This window comes from Apostichopus japonicus, chromosome 22, assembly GCF_037975245.1.
Source record: "Apostichopus japonicus isolate 1M-3 chromosome 22, ASM3797524v1, whole genome shotgun sequence".
NCBI classification, from domain to species: Eukaryota; Metazoa; Echinodermata; class Holothuroidea; order Aspidochirotida; family Stichopodidae; genus Apostichopus; species Apostichopus japonicus.
The window spans coordinates 19,918,507-19,937,565 of NC_092582.1; the positions used below are offsets into that span (position 1 = coordinate 19,918,507).

The following is a 19,059-nucleotide window of genomic DNA, read 5'->3' on the forward strand; positions in this document are numbered from 1 at the left end:
TATCAGTGTCGGCACGACATTCTTACGAACATGGACTCACGTCGGACCAAACGAGGAACTAATTGACAGAATACAATAATAATAATAATAATACCAGAAGTAATATTTTGTTTACAAGGAATAAATTAGGCAATATACATAACTTGTCCAAGGAGAGGTTGGTTCCACCCAACTGAACAATAAACTTATCACGTCAAGGTTACAATAATATCAACATAATGTAGCCTACTGCTGAACATAATTGTGCACATACCACGCTGAAAACTGCCTTTCTCGCACCACTGCATTAATATCATGTACACTTTGCTATATGCATTCCGTCAGCACCGTAGCGACTACCCGTATGGATTTACTCACCAATAGCATAGTCTAGTCTGTACACAGTACATGCACAAATGCAGCCCTTGTGCCAAACCCCTGTGTCATAACTCGTTCAAGACCAGCGTTACTTTTTCAAATTACAATTAATGATGGCCAGATGATTAATACTCATTGAGCAACACATCAAAGACTTCAATATGCAAATAAGAAATCATAACTGTAAACAAAATGGATGCGTAACCACGCTGAGAAAACAACTTTTTTCCGTTACGATCTAACGTAGGCTTGGCGGAAAATGTACGAGAGGTCCACACTTTCATTACCTGTACTAACAGCATGGTTGAACACTGGCTAAAACTCAAATTAATATGAGCAAGCCAGCAATCTACTTGAAATGATCGTCTACTCACCACCAACTTCTATGTGAACATTCCCTCTGCTCTTCGCACGAACAGGAACCAGTTATACATACCTAATATCTTGATTTAGTGACAGACATAGCCTGCGTAAAATCTTTGATTTATTGGTAAACTGATATACGCAGCCACACGCCCTTGACGGCACAAGTGCGAGTACCACGCAACTTCGGAGGGTGCATCATCCTAATCTAGATGCACTGGCGGTGTAATATTCTCTTTAGCTGCATTTTTGCTGCATTACAGTACAATATGGGCAATAACCCAATATAACATGAAAGAAATACTTCCTTCAATTATGTAAATAAAGTGAAATTCCTGTGAAAGCTTGGGACTATATTTTCTTAAAACGTCAATAAGGGGGTTGTGATAAGGGTGTACACTTACTTGAGCACTTGAGCAATTGAACTCAAACCATGTGAGTCCATCTGGGATTATGAATGGACAATGAATATTCATAAATTAATAGATTACTAGTCCCTGTGTCATACTGGTGCCAATTCATGCCACTACAATAGCATGGTGAATGTCTTGGTACAAAGTGTTTAAGTTTTTAGATTTTTCGTAAATGTATCTGGCAAGATCATATTGACTAAATCATCATGACAATTGGGCTGATCGAAAAGTCATTTATCAACAGAGAGATATAGTCTTGCAAAATAATTGCATTTTGAAGAAACCTTGAAGTCAGAATACTTCAATAGCTAAACAGACATTCAGATTGTGTCACTTACCCAGGACTAATCAACAAGACTATTACAAAAGGAAAATTAACCTATTAAGGAGCATGTGCCATATCAAAATTAAATGAAAGGTAAATGGCCATCTTTGAAAAACAACCATAGCAATTGTATTAAAGTTAACAATGGAAGAAGAAGTTTGTTTGTGAGTAGGTTTATCTGTAAGGCAGCAAGTTTCACGATACTTATTATCCTTTTTATGAATGTTTATTCATGACTTCACGTTTTGTCCATAGCATGAAGAGATATGTCACTTCCCTTCAGAAGCCTTCTACGAAGGAGAACTACAAACGGCGCAAGCTGTAAAAAACCGAGTTTTTGATGAACAAACTGGTCGCATCTGGCCCAATGGTCCTGACTATCCGCGTGTGTTTTGTCACGTTGTCGGAGTTGAAGAGATGCTTACGGTGAGATCTGAAGAGGGAAATGAGATGTCTCGCAGTAACCCGCTGGAGGTTTACCATGTCGTGAGTTATATGCATTGTTTTGCTGACATAAAAAGGAACCATTTTCTGGGATGGATACAATATATGAATATATATCACATGGCTGGTATAACAGCATGACTATGATGTTACATGGTCCCAGCCTTCTTCAAGGAATGCAAATAATGAGAGAGAAGTGTCTTCAAAAGGAACTGTACTAATTTAAAGTTGAAGAAAAGAACAATCTGAAAGATAAAAGAAATGCACCCTCACACTGGGCGAATAGGACATTTAAGTATACTTTCCTTACCTGAACAATGCTACATTCACCTTAAGAACTGAATACCCAGATGTATACATCTGAGTAAAAACTAAGACATTTAAATTACCTACCTGTTGAAAATGAATAGATTGATGGACTTTGGGTGGGTGTATGTGACTTGAGGTGGATAAAAGTTTGAAATATAGGCCACATAAAATGGTTTGGAAGAGTTATCATATATCTCATCAATTTTCTTCCTTCAAGGTTCGCATCGCAAAATACTTTATAAATCATCTCAAGGTGAACCCCAGCCAATTGGCAATTCTGTCACAGTATAGACTACAGTGTTCGCAAATCAAAGCAGAGCTGATTGATTCAGAACTAAGAGATATCCACGTATCTACAGTAATTAGGAGTCAAGGTAAGAAAACGTTACTTACTTTACAATTATACCCACCATTTTTTATTATTCCACATCATCTAAAGAAACATTAGCTAATAAAGGGCATAATAAGCACACAATTCATTTTGCCAGTTATAGTTCCTTACTCTTCATTTCTGAGGAAAAGATAAATATTTCTTAAACATATTTTTTGTCTCTTTGAATAATTCTCATAGCAAGAGACAATTCTTGACAGTAATAATTTTAAACCACTTCCTCTTAGGTAGCGAATGGGATTATGTGATATTCTCCACTGTCCGATCCATGTCGAAAGTTGAGATTGAAGCAAAACCTGGTAAGGGCTGGAAATCATGCCATCTTGGTTTTACCGTGGATGAAAACCAGATGAACGTAGCACTAACCAGGGCCCGGAGAGGGCATGTTGTAATCGGTAAGTACTGGGGCAATGAAAGCTGTAAATATATTTAGGGGATTTTCCTCTTGCATGGTTCCTCTTTGTGTGCAATAGAGTACAGTAGAACTTCCATTTACTTATAATTATAAAAGATATGTGCACCACCAAATGAAGTCAGAAATTTACCAGGTTTAATGTAAGGATTATTTGTTGAGCATGTACTACAATTAATTGCCAATACTGGATGCAAAGTATTAACGAATCATATGCAGTGACTGAAGAACAAAGGATCTGTGAAGTTTCCATCGTGTATACAACCTTGTTATAACTATCATAGATAGTCATATGTAATATGTACTCTCAAAATACCTATATATATATATAATATTAACCGTGTCAGAGGTCAGCTAGCTATAACAAACCGTGTTCTTGGACAGAGGAGGATCTGAAGAACGGCATGTGTTCATTAAAGTTTATTTGTAATAACATGATATATTTTAGTAACACAATGTAGCCAAAACTAATAATACTTTTCCCCCTTTCAATTTTAATGATAATTTCCGTTTTCAGTTTCATTCAGCCCTCCTTGTGTCTTGTTAAAGAAGTTGTCTATGGCAGTGGCGTAGCCAGGATGTTTTCAGTGGGGGCGCCGGGGGGCTTCACCATTTCCCGGGAGGGCGTCTTGTTACTATCTAAGCGGAGCGCCACCATGAGTTGGCGCGCAGCGTACGTGTTGTTTTTATTTAAAAAGTCCTCCTAGATCGTTGGAAATGACACTTCCCAGGCCTTGTAAGCTGCTCTAAAATTTTCTCAACATCCTTTATTTGAGATCCTATGCCTTGATATGGTCATCAAATAGTTTAGTGAAATAGAAAGAAAACAGTCTGGTAAGTTACTTGAAATATCATGACATATCTTTTGTAAGTTTGACACCGGCATTGACATTTTTTCGACAAATCTGCAAATTGCGCGTGGAAAATAAGAAAAGATTGACTGGGCTTTCAGGCAAGTAACATACTGAAATGACCGAACTATATGTCAAACTGACATCAAAGATTGCGTCTGAAATATTATTAGGGCGATAGACTGATTGGCCAGTAGTTCTCAGCGATAGTATTGTCTCCTTTCTTGAAAATTTGGTTTTTAGCGGTTTTAATAGCATCAGTGTACGTCGCCAAATTTGCCAAGGGAGGGGCGAACGTACAAGAAAATTTTGGCTGAAAATGCCTCCCAGATCACTGGAAATGGCACCTCCCAGGCCTTGCAAGTTGCATCTAAGCATTTTCTATTTTGAAATTACAAGCGATATCATATAAACGTACAAAAAAAATGTTCATGGGGGCGGTCGCTCCCTTCGCCCCCTCCCCCCCTGGCTACGCGCCTGTATTTATCAGAGCAGGAATTATATAAGTCGACGGTCGTTAACATGCATTTTCAGTGCAGTGCGACTACTGTAGAAGCTTTCTTGGCCTATACACTATGTCACGTCTGGTTTTTCAGCAACTATAACCTACTGCCGGTCCGCGGTCGAAGGGTCGTTCATGAGTGGTCATCATGGAGAATCGAGACCATTCAGACCAATGATATATTTTCGCACATGTAATTTTTTTTCGACACCCAAAATCCCAGTGGGAGGGCGACTGGGGGCGACAAGCTTTAATGGGGGCTTTCGCCCCCAGCCCCCCCCCCCCCCCGTGGCTACGCCTCTGGTCTATGGTGATGTGATGTGGTTTGATGTGTGCAATAGGTTTTATTGATATGGTGTAGGGATATATTTGAAACATCAGTAGTGCTGCCTTCGCATATTTTAACTGAAGTTTTACTTTCCACGAGGTTATTATTTCTAACTTCATGACAGAGAAAGAATTGTCTTAGGGCTGATAGTTGTATTTCTTTTCCATCACAGGCAACAAATACCTTCTTGGAACCTTAGAACAGTGGAAGAACCTGTTGGAAATGTATGACCAAACTAAATCACTACTACCAGCAAGTAAATTTTGTAATTAATTCTGTCCTGAGGCAAAAGGAATTTATACAGTGGTGATAGCAATTCATACTGAGTTTATAGATCCACCTTAGTAAACACAATACCGGTATTGTTTTTGCAGATGTTAAAGGTCAATGGTGAACAAAGTCTGAAAACCATGTAAACTCTGTACTTGAAAATTAAGTATGGATGAACTTCATACTTGGCATGTGGATCCACCGTATTGAATACAAGAATTCTGTATTTTTTCCTTAGAGGTCAACGGGTATTTAAGGTCACCAGAAGTCAATGTCTGAAACCGTGTAAACATGGTAACTTCAACAGTAAAGTTAAAATGGACTCAGAACATGAGTTGATCCACTTTAGTGCAAAATCAACTTTATTTGGAGCATTTCTTACTAGTTCAGGGATATTCCAGAGACGGTGCATTAATTTTGGGAGATTCTAGGGGGAACATTTTATCCAGGAAGGTACAGGAAATCCAGGGACTGTCCCTAGAAGTCATGGACATCTGGTCACCATACTCTGAACTGAACTTTCAATACATTTCTTTTAATTGTGTCTGATTTTATGTATGAAAGTTTCTATGGCACTTAAATTAAGAGTTCTTCCAAATTATTTCTCGATATCAATAATCTTTATCTATTATTGTATTGGTGAATCCTTTCAAAGTGGTCTGCAGCGATGAACATATATTTAATCTCAATTTTCATCTTTTTTTCACTGGACTAGAATGAGATGTACATTGGTATTCAAATGTTAAAGAAGTGCGTTTTTTGACAAGAAGATATACAATGCTTAAGATAAGGTAAAGTACTGCAATTTTTTTCAAAAAATATATCAAGGCTGCTTTCAAGATATGAAATAGTTGCTGCTAATGTTGTTCTTGTTTCTTTTATTTCTTCAATTAAAAGTCACATTTATAGCCCATTTAGCTCCAAAATTTTAAACTTTGATTTTGAAAGTTTGAAGTAGATAAATACTGGTTATGTTTCTTTTCTAATCGTGTTTATTTTGAAAGTCATATTTATAGTTATATTTGGTAGTAAGTGTCTTCTAGTAAGGGACATATGTCATATTTATAGTTGTACTTGGTAAGTGTCTTCTCGTGAGAGAATTCCACAGTTACTCATAATCCGGTTCTACTTTACACACAGTGATGATTTCTATACAATTAGAAATTTAACAAAAATAAACATTTCCTGAAAATATCCATCAAGAATGAAAACTTGTGGATAAAAGTTAACAAAGTTACTTATTGATAAATCAAGATTGTTCTGGTTCGTGGGGAAATAAGTTTGTGGTTTATGTTTATGCTCATTTGCATTTAAGAATGTTACCTTTCTCATTGTAAATTGTGTAGGTTTGGGTAATTAAAGCAGCCGATTGTATCATGAAATGATGCTTTCCATTGACGAGAAAATTATTGGGTTTGTGAGTAATGACGGTAGTACCATGAAACAACTAAAAGAGATGATAAAACCTCAAGCAGCTGAAACGCAGAACGGTTTGGAAGATGAAATACTTGTAGTTAATAGTCAAGTTTAAATGTAATATTCATTTATAGGTCAAGATACAATATAGAAGAGATATGCATGAGATTGGATATATAAATATATATATATCTATGTCTTAATATAAATACAAATGTAGTGAACTTAACGAGTCTGGTGACTTTAAACACGTTCCATGTTTTGCGTTGCAGCCTTTGAATCCTTTGCGTGACTGAAATAAAGTTTCCATTAGATATAAATAGAGTCGATATATAGTGGTTCAGATATATATTTTCTAAATGCTGTAGATAATTTATTTTTAGTAGCCTTACAACCTACACCCTTCAAATGCATATGCATATATGCATATTTAAATTTATATATGTTCATATATAGTTTTAATTCACATCTCTTAAACTCTGTGTCGGTTTGAACCAAAATGAGCAAACAGTTGACTTCTCTTTTCTTGATTTTTTAGTGTGCAATTAAACAGCAATCATTGCAAATTCTCTTATAGCTATAAACTAACATATAAAACGTTTATCAATAAAATATGATTGTCCTTAATTCAAGTTTTTGTAGTAATCTGAAAACCAGGGATCTTTGAAACAGTTCAGGTATAAATGTTACCTTTTTACATTCCTTAATTCTCCTCTTTACTTTGGTTTTATTTGTTTTTGTAATTTGCTGTAATTTTCTTCTATCCCAGTCAGCATGGGCGCAGATCCTGGTGGGGACAGCGGGACGCGTCCCCACCAACTTTTTCAGTGGTGGGGACATGATATACCGTGTCCCCACCTATTTGCCTTGACCGACGCTGCATTTCAAGTTCCCCTATATTGAACTTTGGCGCAGTTGGATCCAGCATTGTGCAAATGGCATGCTATATAAGACGAGAATGATTACTATTGACACTGTTAGGCGTGACTTCTCCGCTGAAGTATTAACACATGCAATCATGTGAAACATAATCTATACACGAGACTGGTAAATTGTGGTCAGCAAAACGGACTGAGTGCGAACAAAACAATCGTTAAAAACTCACACTGTGTGTTGGCAATTTGGCAATTCCTGCGGTTTTTCCACTTTCAGTTGAATTACCTGAAGTTTTTGTCAATTTTGGGAAATATTTTGAGAAGATAACATTTTATTTCATGTGTTGTTTTCTGTTTAATGTCACAAGTACTTGTAGTTAATCTTGTGATGTCAATTATTGGACACAATAAGAGCACGTATTGAACAGTTTACTTTATTGGATGATTTTAATGATATGATATCAGGGCATCCTTAATATCAATGTTTATCTCTCAAATTGCTAATCTCCATCCTTCAATGGTTTTATGACAGTATCATATCCAAAATTTGGACCATTTTTCTGTTTATATTTCCATTTGTTTTGTTGTTTCTTTCTCCCTAATTTCCTTTAGAAGTTTTGTTGGAAGGATTTTAACAATTGATGTAATGATGTCATCATGATAAAGATTTCGTAGATTAATAGAAATTTATATAGTTTATTTTTTGCGTGTGTTTGTTTCTTTATATGCTCTGCAGCGACTTGGGCTACAATCAGACGATACAACTTTTATCAAATACGGCAGGAATTAGGTTCCCAATAAACTTTTTGGGGTTCTTCAATCGACAAAATCTCAGATTAATTCACTTAAATTCACTAAGATCTGTTATTCTAACTGTTCAAAGGATTCTGCATCTTTTCCAGCATACAAAATCATTCAATCTATCTTGACTGATGTATAAATCCTGTAAAATCAGGTTAAGTATGTACTTTAGAAGTCTCATTGTTAAAATGTCAGACAATTTATTTGTAGGTGTACATTATCTATGTCGAATGGACCGCTGTTAATAGTTTAAATTATCTTGGTGTCAAACTAAGAAACGAAAGAATTTCAATATTTATGTTAAAGCAACCATTTCACAATCTTCCATCATATTCCAAAAAGAAAAGATAAAATTTGCAAATTAACTGACTTGTTAGCAAGTAGTATTTAATTTACTGTATTAAATACTACTTGCTGTTTCTGTTTATACCAACGATCATCATACATGGATTGAACACGGGTTATTTTATTTCCTACTAATCTACTAGCATAAACACGTGTTCTATAGCCTATATTTAGCGGTCCTTTTGACATTTCATATTACATAGCCTATTTAATGATTGAAGCGAAACAAGTTAAGTCAATTGTTCACTTACTTTTACACTACGAGGGTTTACATTCTTGTTCAAGTTATATTTAAACACAACAAAAACATATTTTCTTTTGAGTGATTTAATGTATCCGGGGGATGCAAATTCTGTAATTATATGTCAAATGTTGACGATGGATTTTTAGAGCAACAAAGACTACTTCATTAGACTCGTCAAAAGCAACTTACCACAATTTTGCACAGAGTATACAAAACAAATCGACATGATCCAAGTCCAAGAAGTGTCAATGATGATTACTCAAATAATTATATGATAGGTCTTTTAGTCATACCAGTAATAATATTCTTAATAACTTAATAGAGGTTATAAAATAGAGGTTCTTAAAAGATTAAGTCATTCTGTCTCAAAACTATATTTTCATTAAGGAGTCTCTAAAGGCAATAATGCAAAATTTTATTTTATTCTTTTTGGATTATTATGGAAGATTGTGACAAGTTTGCTTATACATAAATAACTGGAGGATGCTAGAAGTTTTACAGTTCTAGATGTTTTTCAAGGGTATTATTGTACATAGTTAGATTTGGTTGTGCTGTTGCATGAGATCAAACAATATGGTAAATGAAACTGTAGCTACTTAGTATGTTGTCACTAAAAGCCATAAATCATTGTACATTAATTAATGTCACAACTCCCCTTGAATATAGACAAGCCCTTTCCGGTTCAATGAACTGAATTCCTTTCACATATCTTTGTTAGATAACTTTCCGAGTTTCCAAGTGCTGAATCATTCTCATCCAGAGAATTGGTAATTGTCATCCCTTTTGTGTTGTGGGTCCTCTTGAATTATGTGTCCACCCTTCCTTCTTAACAGTGCGGCCAGATCAGTGGTAAGCATTTTAATGTGTCTTTGTTTTAAAAAATGCAGTGTGTGTGATAATCTCTTGACTCGTTTTGTGACATGCGCCTTATGTCACTTTGGGACTATTTTTTTTGGGCTCCAAAGGGTCTTCTTTGTTTAAAGAGGGATAATCACCCGAACTCCCCCCCCCCCCCCCCATCAAGCATTTAGTCAAGAAACAGGCCCTAATTGTTTCCAAAAATCTCCGGATAGCAGTAATGTACCACTCTTTCACCGTCTTCAGTGAATGGAATTATGCCCTGTGCCTAAGAAGAGAATTTCACTTATATGATCATTTGGATCAAACAGGTGTCATTTCATCATTTTTAGCTACGTGTGTCAAACGTAGGATTTAGAATATTTTAAACACCTTCCAAGTGTCTTAACTTTCGAATGTATGAATTTACTGTACATAACTGCATTTATATACAATTAAATAAGCCTAGGGACCCCTTAATTTTAGTGAGACTAAACATAATATGTAGCTCATATGTAGAGTATGCAGTTAAGAAGCTTAAAGTATTTTGTAAACAGAATTATGCAGCATAGTATATTCCTGCTTAGTATTGTTTCTATCTATGACCCCCTTATAATATCGTGTAGTATCCTTTTTTGAATGAAATTTTATTCTCTATCACCTACTGTATATTGTAGTATCAAGAAAAGCAGATGCCCAGGTTAAAAGAACCAAGCGTTAAAATGTAGTTTACTACTTTTATCCATTGCAATGAATGATGTTATGTTATGTACACAGTGACTTCACGGACTATCGATATATTACCTAGAGAAATGTGTTGGCTTAGAAGCTCTGTCAGACCTTTGACTAATAGGATTAAATGCACCTTTGTTGACCATACATTTATATCGAACTTTGAGATGCTCATATCTGTTATTTAGAAATTATTACTAACTTGTATCTACATTGGTACTTGAAGATTACTCAAGGAAAAATCAAGTCTCCCCCGATATCAGTTATGTCTTAGGCCATAGACATGCCAAATGATACAATGATGGTGAGTTCTTTGGAGTTTTGATAATTTCCTAGCAACAAACAAGATCATAACTCTCTTACTAGCATTAAGGTGTTACTCAGGTGTCTAATATCTAACCAACCTGTCTTAATTTTTTCAACGTTATTAAAGTAGAGATGCATATTAACAACAGTAATAAAGAAAATGCTTCCACAGCTGCTAATGTTCAGGCGCGTATCCAGGATTTTCAAACCCGGGGGGCGCGAATTACTATCTAAGCGGAGCGCCACCATCGGTTGGCGCGCAGCGTACAAGAAAATTTCTTGTTTTGAAACCCCCCAGATCACCGGAAACGGCACTTCTCGGGCTTGAAATGACCAAGCAGATGTACACTTTTTGCCTGAGAACCAAGTATTTCTCAATAGTAGTTTTTTTTCCATCCATAACCTTTTTGAAGATTGTCAACCCGGCACACATCATGTTCGACCTGATCGCATCTCCTGTGGGTCTTTGCTTTTGTAGGTGATTCTACGTCGCGGCCCACAATACCCGTCAGCCCCACTTTTCAAGGTTTTAAGCCCCATATTTGTTCAGAATTTGAAAATTCACATTTATCGTGAATAAACTCACTTGAAAACATACCCATAATGTTGTACAAAATTTCATCTATGGACAACCAATATAGAAAAACTTCCTTCAACCCCTAACAGAGCGGTCAAAATTGCACGAGTAGAGGGAAGTGTGATGCAGAATGTTGGTGAGAAATTTTCTAAACAGACACAGTTAATTTATTGGTTGAAAACTTGGTTGAAGGAAATGAAAAAATAGCAGATATTTCCGAGAGCGAACACTACACACATAGGCGTAGGAGGCGCGGCGGCAGTGGCAGAGCTAGGGGTATTGGTCAGGAGTGGCGAGAATGGTCTGTAGGGGCGCTTTCGACACTATCTAAGCGGAGCGCCACCACTGGTTGGCGCGTAGCGTACAGAAAATTTTTGAGTAAAGATACTCCCTAGATCGCCGGAAATGACCCTTTCCGGGCCTGGCTAATTTGCAGATAAACGAAGAATAAGGTGTCATCGCCAAATTACACCAAGAAAATGTGGCAAATGTCAATAAGTAGATGAGAGCGCAATAAAAAAGTCAATAATCTAGAATAAGTAAAAAGTGGTAAAGAGCCGAAAAAGGCGCCAGCAGTCCATTTGAGTCCGTCAGGGGGGGGCATCGGCCCCCCTGACCGTATGGACGCTCCGCCACTGCGCGGCGGGGTGCAGCCCCTAATTCGCCATTACTAATGTAAAAGAGAGTTTTGACATAATTGGACCTCCATGCTACATGAGACATGTCGTTGTTTACATTAGCATCCCGCGGTATACTGCGCAATTTGAACGGACCGTACGGTACATGATTGCATGCGATGTAATAACCGATGCTTGCTTATATGATATTGACATGAAGACGTTGAACGTTGGTTTTTGGTTATTTTTCAGGCAAGTCGGACAGTTTTGAGGCTTTTCATCCTGGAACGCCATTTTCATGCTAACTGATATGATGTGATATCTGCTGTTTGCGTTACAAATTCGAACAGGCGTGTAGCGAGGAATTTGCCAAGGGAGGGGCGAAGCCTGTAGGCAAATAATCTAAGCGTAGCGCAACCATATGTTGGCGCGAAGCGTACAAGAAAATTTTGGCCGAAAATGCCTCCCAGATCGCTGGAAATGGCACTACCCAGGACCATTTGTTAGCGCGAAGCGTACAAGCAAGTTTTGGCCGAAAATGTCCCCAGATCGCTGGAAATGACACTTCCCAGGCCTTGTAAGTTGCTTCTAAGCACTTTCTATTTTGAAATTACCTAGCGATATTATTTAAAAAAATGCTGAATGGGGGGGGGGGGCGGGCGGTCGCCCCCATCCCAAAATGCGTCATGTTCCCCGACGACACGGTCGAGTTCGAGACCAGCCACAGTTGGTTTCAGAGCACAATTCTACACACGCGTTATGATAGACCATATATAGTATATATATAGATCATTAGTGAGAGAGGAAAATGGAAACGTCAAAAAATGGAGTTGTCGGTGTAAGGAGTAGGGTGAGTCACACTTTTACGAAATCATTGATCCGTAACTGGCTACCCTTCAGCGCTGTAATGATGTCACTGTTCCTCTTTCTCTTCCCGGTGTCTTCGCGTTTTTCTTTTACTCCCTCCTTTTCTCCTTTTTCTCTCTTTCTTCTTTTTCTTTTCCCTTCCTTCCTCTCCTCCTCCTCTTTTTTCCCCTCTTTTTTCCTTTTTTCTTCTCTTTTTTTCTCTCCTCTTTTTCTTACCCGGGGGGCGCGCGCCCCCAACGCCCCCCCTGGATACGCACCTGATGTTGATCGTATTTATTCTATATTACATCATTGTTTAATGGATGCTTCAAATTATTTGTCACAAACAAAAACAAATATTCAGCTTTTTGATAAAAATGCAGAAAGACAAAGGATGATGATTCACCATGCTAATTACAACAAAATCAATTAAAATAATGAGGCAGGTACATTATGTGCTAACATAATATGATAGTCCCCCTTTAAGTAGCCTTTGTGCTGTAAAATAATGGTGCCAGTATATTGTGTGCTAACATAATATTATAGTCCCCCTTTAAGTAGACTGTGCTGTAAAAGAATGGGGCAAGTACATTGTGTGCTAACATAATATGATAGTCCCCCTTAAAGTAGACTGTGCTGTAAAATAATGGTGCAAGTACAATATGTGCTAACATAATATTATAGTCCCCCTTTAAGTAGTCTTGTGCTGAATTTTATATCGCCTATTCTGGAAAAGATTAAAAAGATTGATTATAAAAAAAGTACGTCTTCATTATTAAAGAAAACTTAACTTAAAGAGTTTCAGTCATATTCTTTTGTTTTCCACCAAAATGCTAAACTTTTAACTTTTTGTTTAAAAGAATGCGACAGAATCAACCCTAAAGAAGAACCTGTTAGGATTGAAACATTGAGTGCTCATACTGTTGTAAATTTGCCTCCTACAAAGGTTCTTTGCAGTACTGTAGATAAGCACTTTCAACTTTAACTACCAATCTGATACTGCCATGGCTAGGAACTGCCGAGAAATTTGAAAAGATAACGATATGCAAAAGCTAACCATACATTAGATGGAATAATATAGGCAGATAATTGTGTATAGAAAATCAACTTCAGCAAAACGTCAAGAAAATAATTCACAAAGTATTAATTATAGAGAGAGACACAGGTTTCTCATGCAGAAAACCAAAATAATTTGTACTTTCTACAAAAATACACATGAGAAGACATTTGTAGTATTGCTTCAATTAAAGTCACAAACACACATACTTTTCACATTGGTATATCCTTGAGATATTCCTTGCTTTAAAGAAATCAAGTTGGCACTGTTTGTTTTGTCTTTATTTCTGCAAAGTGTATCAAATTGTTTTTTAACTACTAGCTTAATAAACTTGTTTAAATTTCTGTTTTCAAATTCTTCAATCTTGGATATTTCTGAAGCATTGAAGTCGATATCAAAAGGAATACTTATTGGCCATGACAGTTCTTTGATAAATTCTTTTTGGCAAATATTACTTTATTAAGAATGTCATTTTTTTAAAACATCACCATTGTTTCATATTAAATTTCTCCTTAAATATTCCAGTCTGAAAAAATAAAATAATGACCATATAATGTAAAGAGAAAGGTATTGAAGTTTCAACGATGGCTGGAATTAAATCATAAACCAAAAAATGTCCTATCATATTATTAAAATATTTGTGGGTTTGTCTGAATAACTATTTCAAAGACCAGCACGGAAGTAGGAAGAAGGTTCCATCTTCTTCCTCCTCTTCTTTATGTTCTGCCTCTGGTAATCGGTCAACCATCTCTTTATGGTTTCCAGCTCCTTCTCACGAACATCAATAACTGACTGTGGGTCCCCGCTGTGACTGCCTCTGATGTACAGAAAATAGAAAAAAAGGTAGACAGTGGCAACATAGCATTTATTACAAAAGGATTGAGAAGTTGTTTCGAATCTTCCTGACATTGAACAAATCATATTTTAAGCAGCTGGTTGTGTAGTTTAATTTGTCTCTTCGTCAGATGTCTACTTGTTCTATTTTTTGGGGGGTGGAGGGGGGGTAACTTTTATTTCCACACATCAAATGTTACAAAATCTCTAGAAAATCTGTCCTATTCATAAAGCATGTTAAATTAGTGTAAACTACTAAACTTTCATAGCAGAAAAACTCAGCCTAGACTACTTTGTGTATACTAAAAAGGGGGGGGGGGGGCTGAAGCTGATATTTTCATCAATTGGTTATAGGCTTACTCCAGACTCACAGTGCTTATTTTTTATAAAAGAAAGAAAAATAATAGCTCTGCAGACTTGAAACATAACATTTTTCATGTAGATTTCCTTGAAGTTGGTTACCAATGGATTATGAAATGCAACCAGTTGCATTTTAAAGGAACAATCAGATTCTAAATTATGTCAATTTGTTATACTACATGCATCCTGGCAGCATGTAGGCAAACACTTAACTGCTTCAAATGAACTGATGAGAGACAGTAATCGTCATTGCTACAAACGGACAACCGAAAGGAAAGCATTCTGCTGATATTTGAACCAAATATCAATTGTGACAACAGTGACTTTATTTGCCTAAATCAAACGTGAAAATGTGTCGAAGCTGGAAATATACCACATCTTCAGATGAGCTGAGCTGAAGCGTTCATGACATCATTGAGGACTAATGACAATACTCTCTGTGACTAGTCATGCTCCTTACAGAGAGAAACTTTGTCTTGAAATATTACCATATTTCAGTAATTCACAAGCCATCGCAGTATTTCATCTAAATACATGATTTACAACTTGAATCAGATCACTCTAGTTTATATCCTATATTAAATCTCATCCCTGTTCGGCTCCACCCATTTTAGCCCACTTTTAGTGGTGATTTACCGTAAATCACCACTTTGAGTGGTGATTTACCGTAAATCCAAGTGATGAGCTCCTCCTTTGATCAGATAATACTCGACTGATCCCACGTCACCGTTGGTGACTCCACCTCTTCGCCATGGATCTAAATCACCATGAGTAAAGACAATGTTGGTCGCACTGCCTAGATCTGTAGATAGCAAACAAAATATCATGACAAATACAAAACTGAAAGACCATTTTCCCTTTCTTGAAATTGAAAGTCATAAATTTGCGTCCATGTTTCTATCAAGTGACTACCAACTGACAATAAATGCTTTTTGTCAAAGTTTATAACTGTAGTGAAGTCTTGAGTATGCACTGTTCTTTATGTGCTTATCTTGTTTACTGCCACCACTGGCAAACATTTTGTTGCCTAATCGTATGACCCTATAAAACATATATCATGCACGGCAGGTCAGTTTGCCATCTTGTTTTGTCTCGTTTTGATCTTCGGCCTTCCCAAATTACCACAATAACCATACTTTCTATATTGCAAAACACTTTTGACCTCCTAAAACTGATGGGTGATAGGTGTGTTTCTGTGACTTTGCACTTTGTGAATAACACTTTGCACTTTGTGAAATTATTAGTCTGCTGTATTTATGAGTTGGGTTGTAACTATCACCAAAAAGGAAAATCTTACCATCGCCCCACATGTTGATGTTCAGCCAGTCTGTACGAGGTGTTACGTTATATTTCATTTCACAGTAAGTCTTCCTCATGTCTGGGGTAAGTGGAAGTTTAGGGAACATGGAAGGTGAAATACCATCTGTTCCATCAGGCAAAACAACTTCTGTACAAGCCTATGGACAAAATATTTGAAAATTTATGTTTTATATCTTGCACGAAATATTATGAAAAGCAGTTAAGGGAGATCCATTCTCACTTCAGTGATCATGGTGTGATAATTAGAAATACTGCATTCATGTTTTCAGCACTTCTGCATTTCAGACTGTACAGTTAAGCCACTGAATAAATCATTACTACATGATCATTTTAACCACTTAGAACAACCCGAAATGACCTTTAACCTCAATTTCCTAAGCACACTATATGACTAAGTATTCAAAAAATACTTTAAAAAAATAAAACCAATTAAAATAATATAATTAACAACAACTTTACATGTAGTTATTCAATTATCAGAGAGAGTAGGGTTGGGGTAGGGAGAAGACCACACAATAATTCAAACGTACAAAGACCTTACTTGATCACGGATGTTGTCAATGTTCCAACATCAATGTTCCGACATCCAAAGATCATGATACAAGAAAATACATGTTGGATATCGTTAACAGACAAATGGGCAGGCAGACAGTAGCAAATACAGGCAGATTTGCTACTGTCAGCCAAACATTATCGACATATCCAAACTGACGAAGGCATACATCTTAAAAAGTTAAAGAATTGACCTGGTAATCCCATGAGATGCTATTTCCACAACCAGTGGGATCAGCACAAGGCATGTAGTCTGCATACATATCAGAACAGGTCTTACTGCCAGTTCCGTTCTAAAAGTTAGCTGTAAAATGCAGGAATATAATGACATTAAAATTAAGAATTGCTGGATTTACTGAAGAGACACATTTCCACAGCAGCTATAACGGTTGAAAAGTAGATATCAGCCAATCACAGACATTCTATAAACAAAATACTAATTTGGGGAATGAAATTTAAAACCTTAGCCAGGCAATGAATAGTGATTGCATAATATAATACCTTTTGTACATATGACACAAAATAAATCAGCCATGACTGAAAATAACAAATGGCATAAAATCCAGGTTTAAACAACCACTCCTTTCACTGCAAACCAACAATTATTAACATTTATTAGGCTTTGACTGAAACAGCTTGTCAGTTTCTGAGCTCCTCCAATCAAAATCCAAAATAACAATTCCAGTTAATCTTCAGTGTTTTGTATGTATATAAATGAACCTATTCAGTTGCTATGTTAGCCATATTACATAAGTTTGCTTTACATTGTACTCTCTTGTCAAATATTTACATCTGGTTAATGGGAGGTAATGCCACATAGAAGTGATATTACCATGCCTTACCATTGCAACCTATTCAGTTTCTAGGTCAGACATATATCATCAAGTTTGCTTCATATTGTACTTCCTTGTCAAATATTTACGAAGGTAATCCCACATAGAAGTTAAATTACCATGCCTTACCACTGAAACCTATTCAGTTTCTAGGTCAGACATAAAACATCAAGTTTGCATCTAGTTGATGTACAAGTTGACATAGAAGTGTCATTAACATGCCTTACCATTGACCGCAGCTAATCCGTCTAGAGTGTTACTACTGTTTACCATGTAGCTGCAAGCAACCTGGGAAAAGAAAAAGGAGAATTAATGGTCATTTTACTATCATCACGTAACACAGAAATAAATTGCAATAGTATTCCATTTACTAATTTGTAGTCAACCTGGAGGATACTCATTCACACAATGAGTCTAGGGAAACTGAACTATTACATATACTGGAGGATACTCAGTCACACAATATGTCTAGGGAAACTGAACTATTACATATACTGGAGGATACTCAGTCACACAATGAGTCTAGGGAAACTAAACAATTACATATACTGGAGGATACTCAGTCACACAATGAGTCAAGGGAAACTGAACATTTACATATACTGGAGGATACTCAGTCACACAATGAGTCTAGGGAAACAGAACAATTACATATACTGGAGGATACTCAGTCACACAATGAGTCTAGGGAAACTGAACAATTACGTCCATTTCGTGGTCGTTTGTTGATGGGTTATAGTAGGTTTTTGAAGATTCTTTCTACACATGTTGATTATGGGTATGTTAACTCCCAAATTAATGGAAAATCCCCCCAAAAAAGTTCGTCTCCATAGTTGGGCTTTAAACTCAATTATAAAAGGAACCAATCAACCCAAGCATTTTCATCAGAAGATGCACTATAATGATATGGAATATGAAGATCCCATTGATACTTTCACTGTACTTAATAATCATGTTACCAATATAGGACCATCTCTTGCTGATCGACTTCAAGGTATAGGTACCACTCTTTTTACGATTTCATACATACTGCAAATCCCGCCAGTTTTTCTTTATCTCAATCGACGAGGAAGAAATTAGTAAGTGTATCTGTAACCTAAAAATTACAAGTTGTGACTTTGATGACATTTATGTTAAAGTGGTTAAATACGTCTCTTGTCTTATCACGAAGCCTCTTTGCCACATCTTCAACTGCTCCTTATCAAATGGCGTTGTGCCATCTGCTTTGAAAAGTGCCTGCGTTACCCCGATTTTTAAAACAGGAGACATAAAAAGTGTAAACAACTATATACCTATCTCTGTCCTTTCATGCTTTTCAAACATTCTAGAACGAATTGTATACAATCGCTTGTTTAACTTCCTAAACAACCACAACCATATTTTCCAGCACCAGGTTGGTTTTCCTCCTGAGAAATCTACCATTCATGCCGTCACACATCTTACAAATACAATCATCGATTGTTTGAGAACAAAGAGTTAGCGTGTGGTATTTTCCTTGATCTCTCAAAAGTTTTCGATTCCCTAGATCACTCTATTCTTATA

The 19,059-nt window shown here is 36.5% G+C and overlaps 3 protein-coding genes across 9 annotated transcripts in view; 2 read left to right on the top strand and 1 right to left on the bottom strand.

The window, feature by feature from the left end:
• LOC139964140 (3'-5' exoribonuclease HELZ2-like) overlaps positions 1-7,955 on the top strand; it is a 79,003-nt gene extending 71,048 nt beyond the window's left edge. For 5 of the 6 annotated variants that reach the window (XM_071965509.1, XM_071965510.1, XM_071965512.1 and 2 more), the window contains exons 32-35: positions 1,714-1,944; positions 2,429-2,585; positions 2,830-2,997; positions 4,868-7,955. In XM_071965509.1, coding sequence (XP_071821610.1) covers positions 1,714-1,944; positions 2,429-2,585; positions 2,830-2,997; positions 4,868-4,968 — 657 coding nt within the window. In that variant the 3' untranslated portion in view covers positions 4,969-7,955. The remainder of the gene's footprint in view (positions 1-1,713; positions 1,945-2,428; positions 2,586-2,829; positions 2,998-4,867) is intronic. The other variant, XM_071965513.1, reaches the window with a different exon arrangement.
• LOC139964141 (carbohydrate sulfotransferase 15-like) overlaps positions 5,681-19,059 on the top strand; it is a 49,414-nt gene continuing 36,035 nt past the window's right edge. For both annotated transcript variants that reach the window (XM_071965515.1, XM_071965516.1), the window contains exon 1: positions 5,681-5,756. The gene's annotated coding sequence lies outside the window, so the exon portion shown is untranslated. The remainder of the gene's footprint in view (positions 5,757-19,059) is intronic.
• On the bottom strand, positions 12,690-17,890 carry LOC139964143 (dipeptidyl peptidase 2-like). Its single transcript, XM_071965520.1, has 5 exons — positions 17,745-17,890; positions 16,879-16,988; positions 16,110-16,269; positions 15,479-15,614; positions 12,690-14,435 (listed from the first exon to the last, which is right to left on the bottom strand). The coding sequence occupies exons 2-5, from the start codon at positions 16,945-16,947 to the stop codon at positions 14,282-14,284; spliced, it is 519 nt and encodes a 172-aa protein (XP_071821621.1). The 5' UTR covers positions 16,948-16,988; positions 17,745-17,890; the 3' UTR covers positions 12,690-14,281.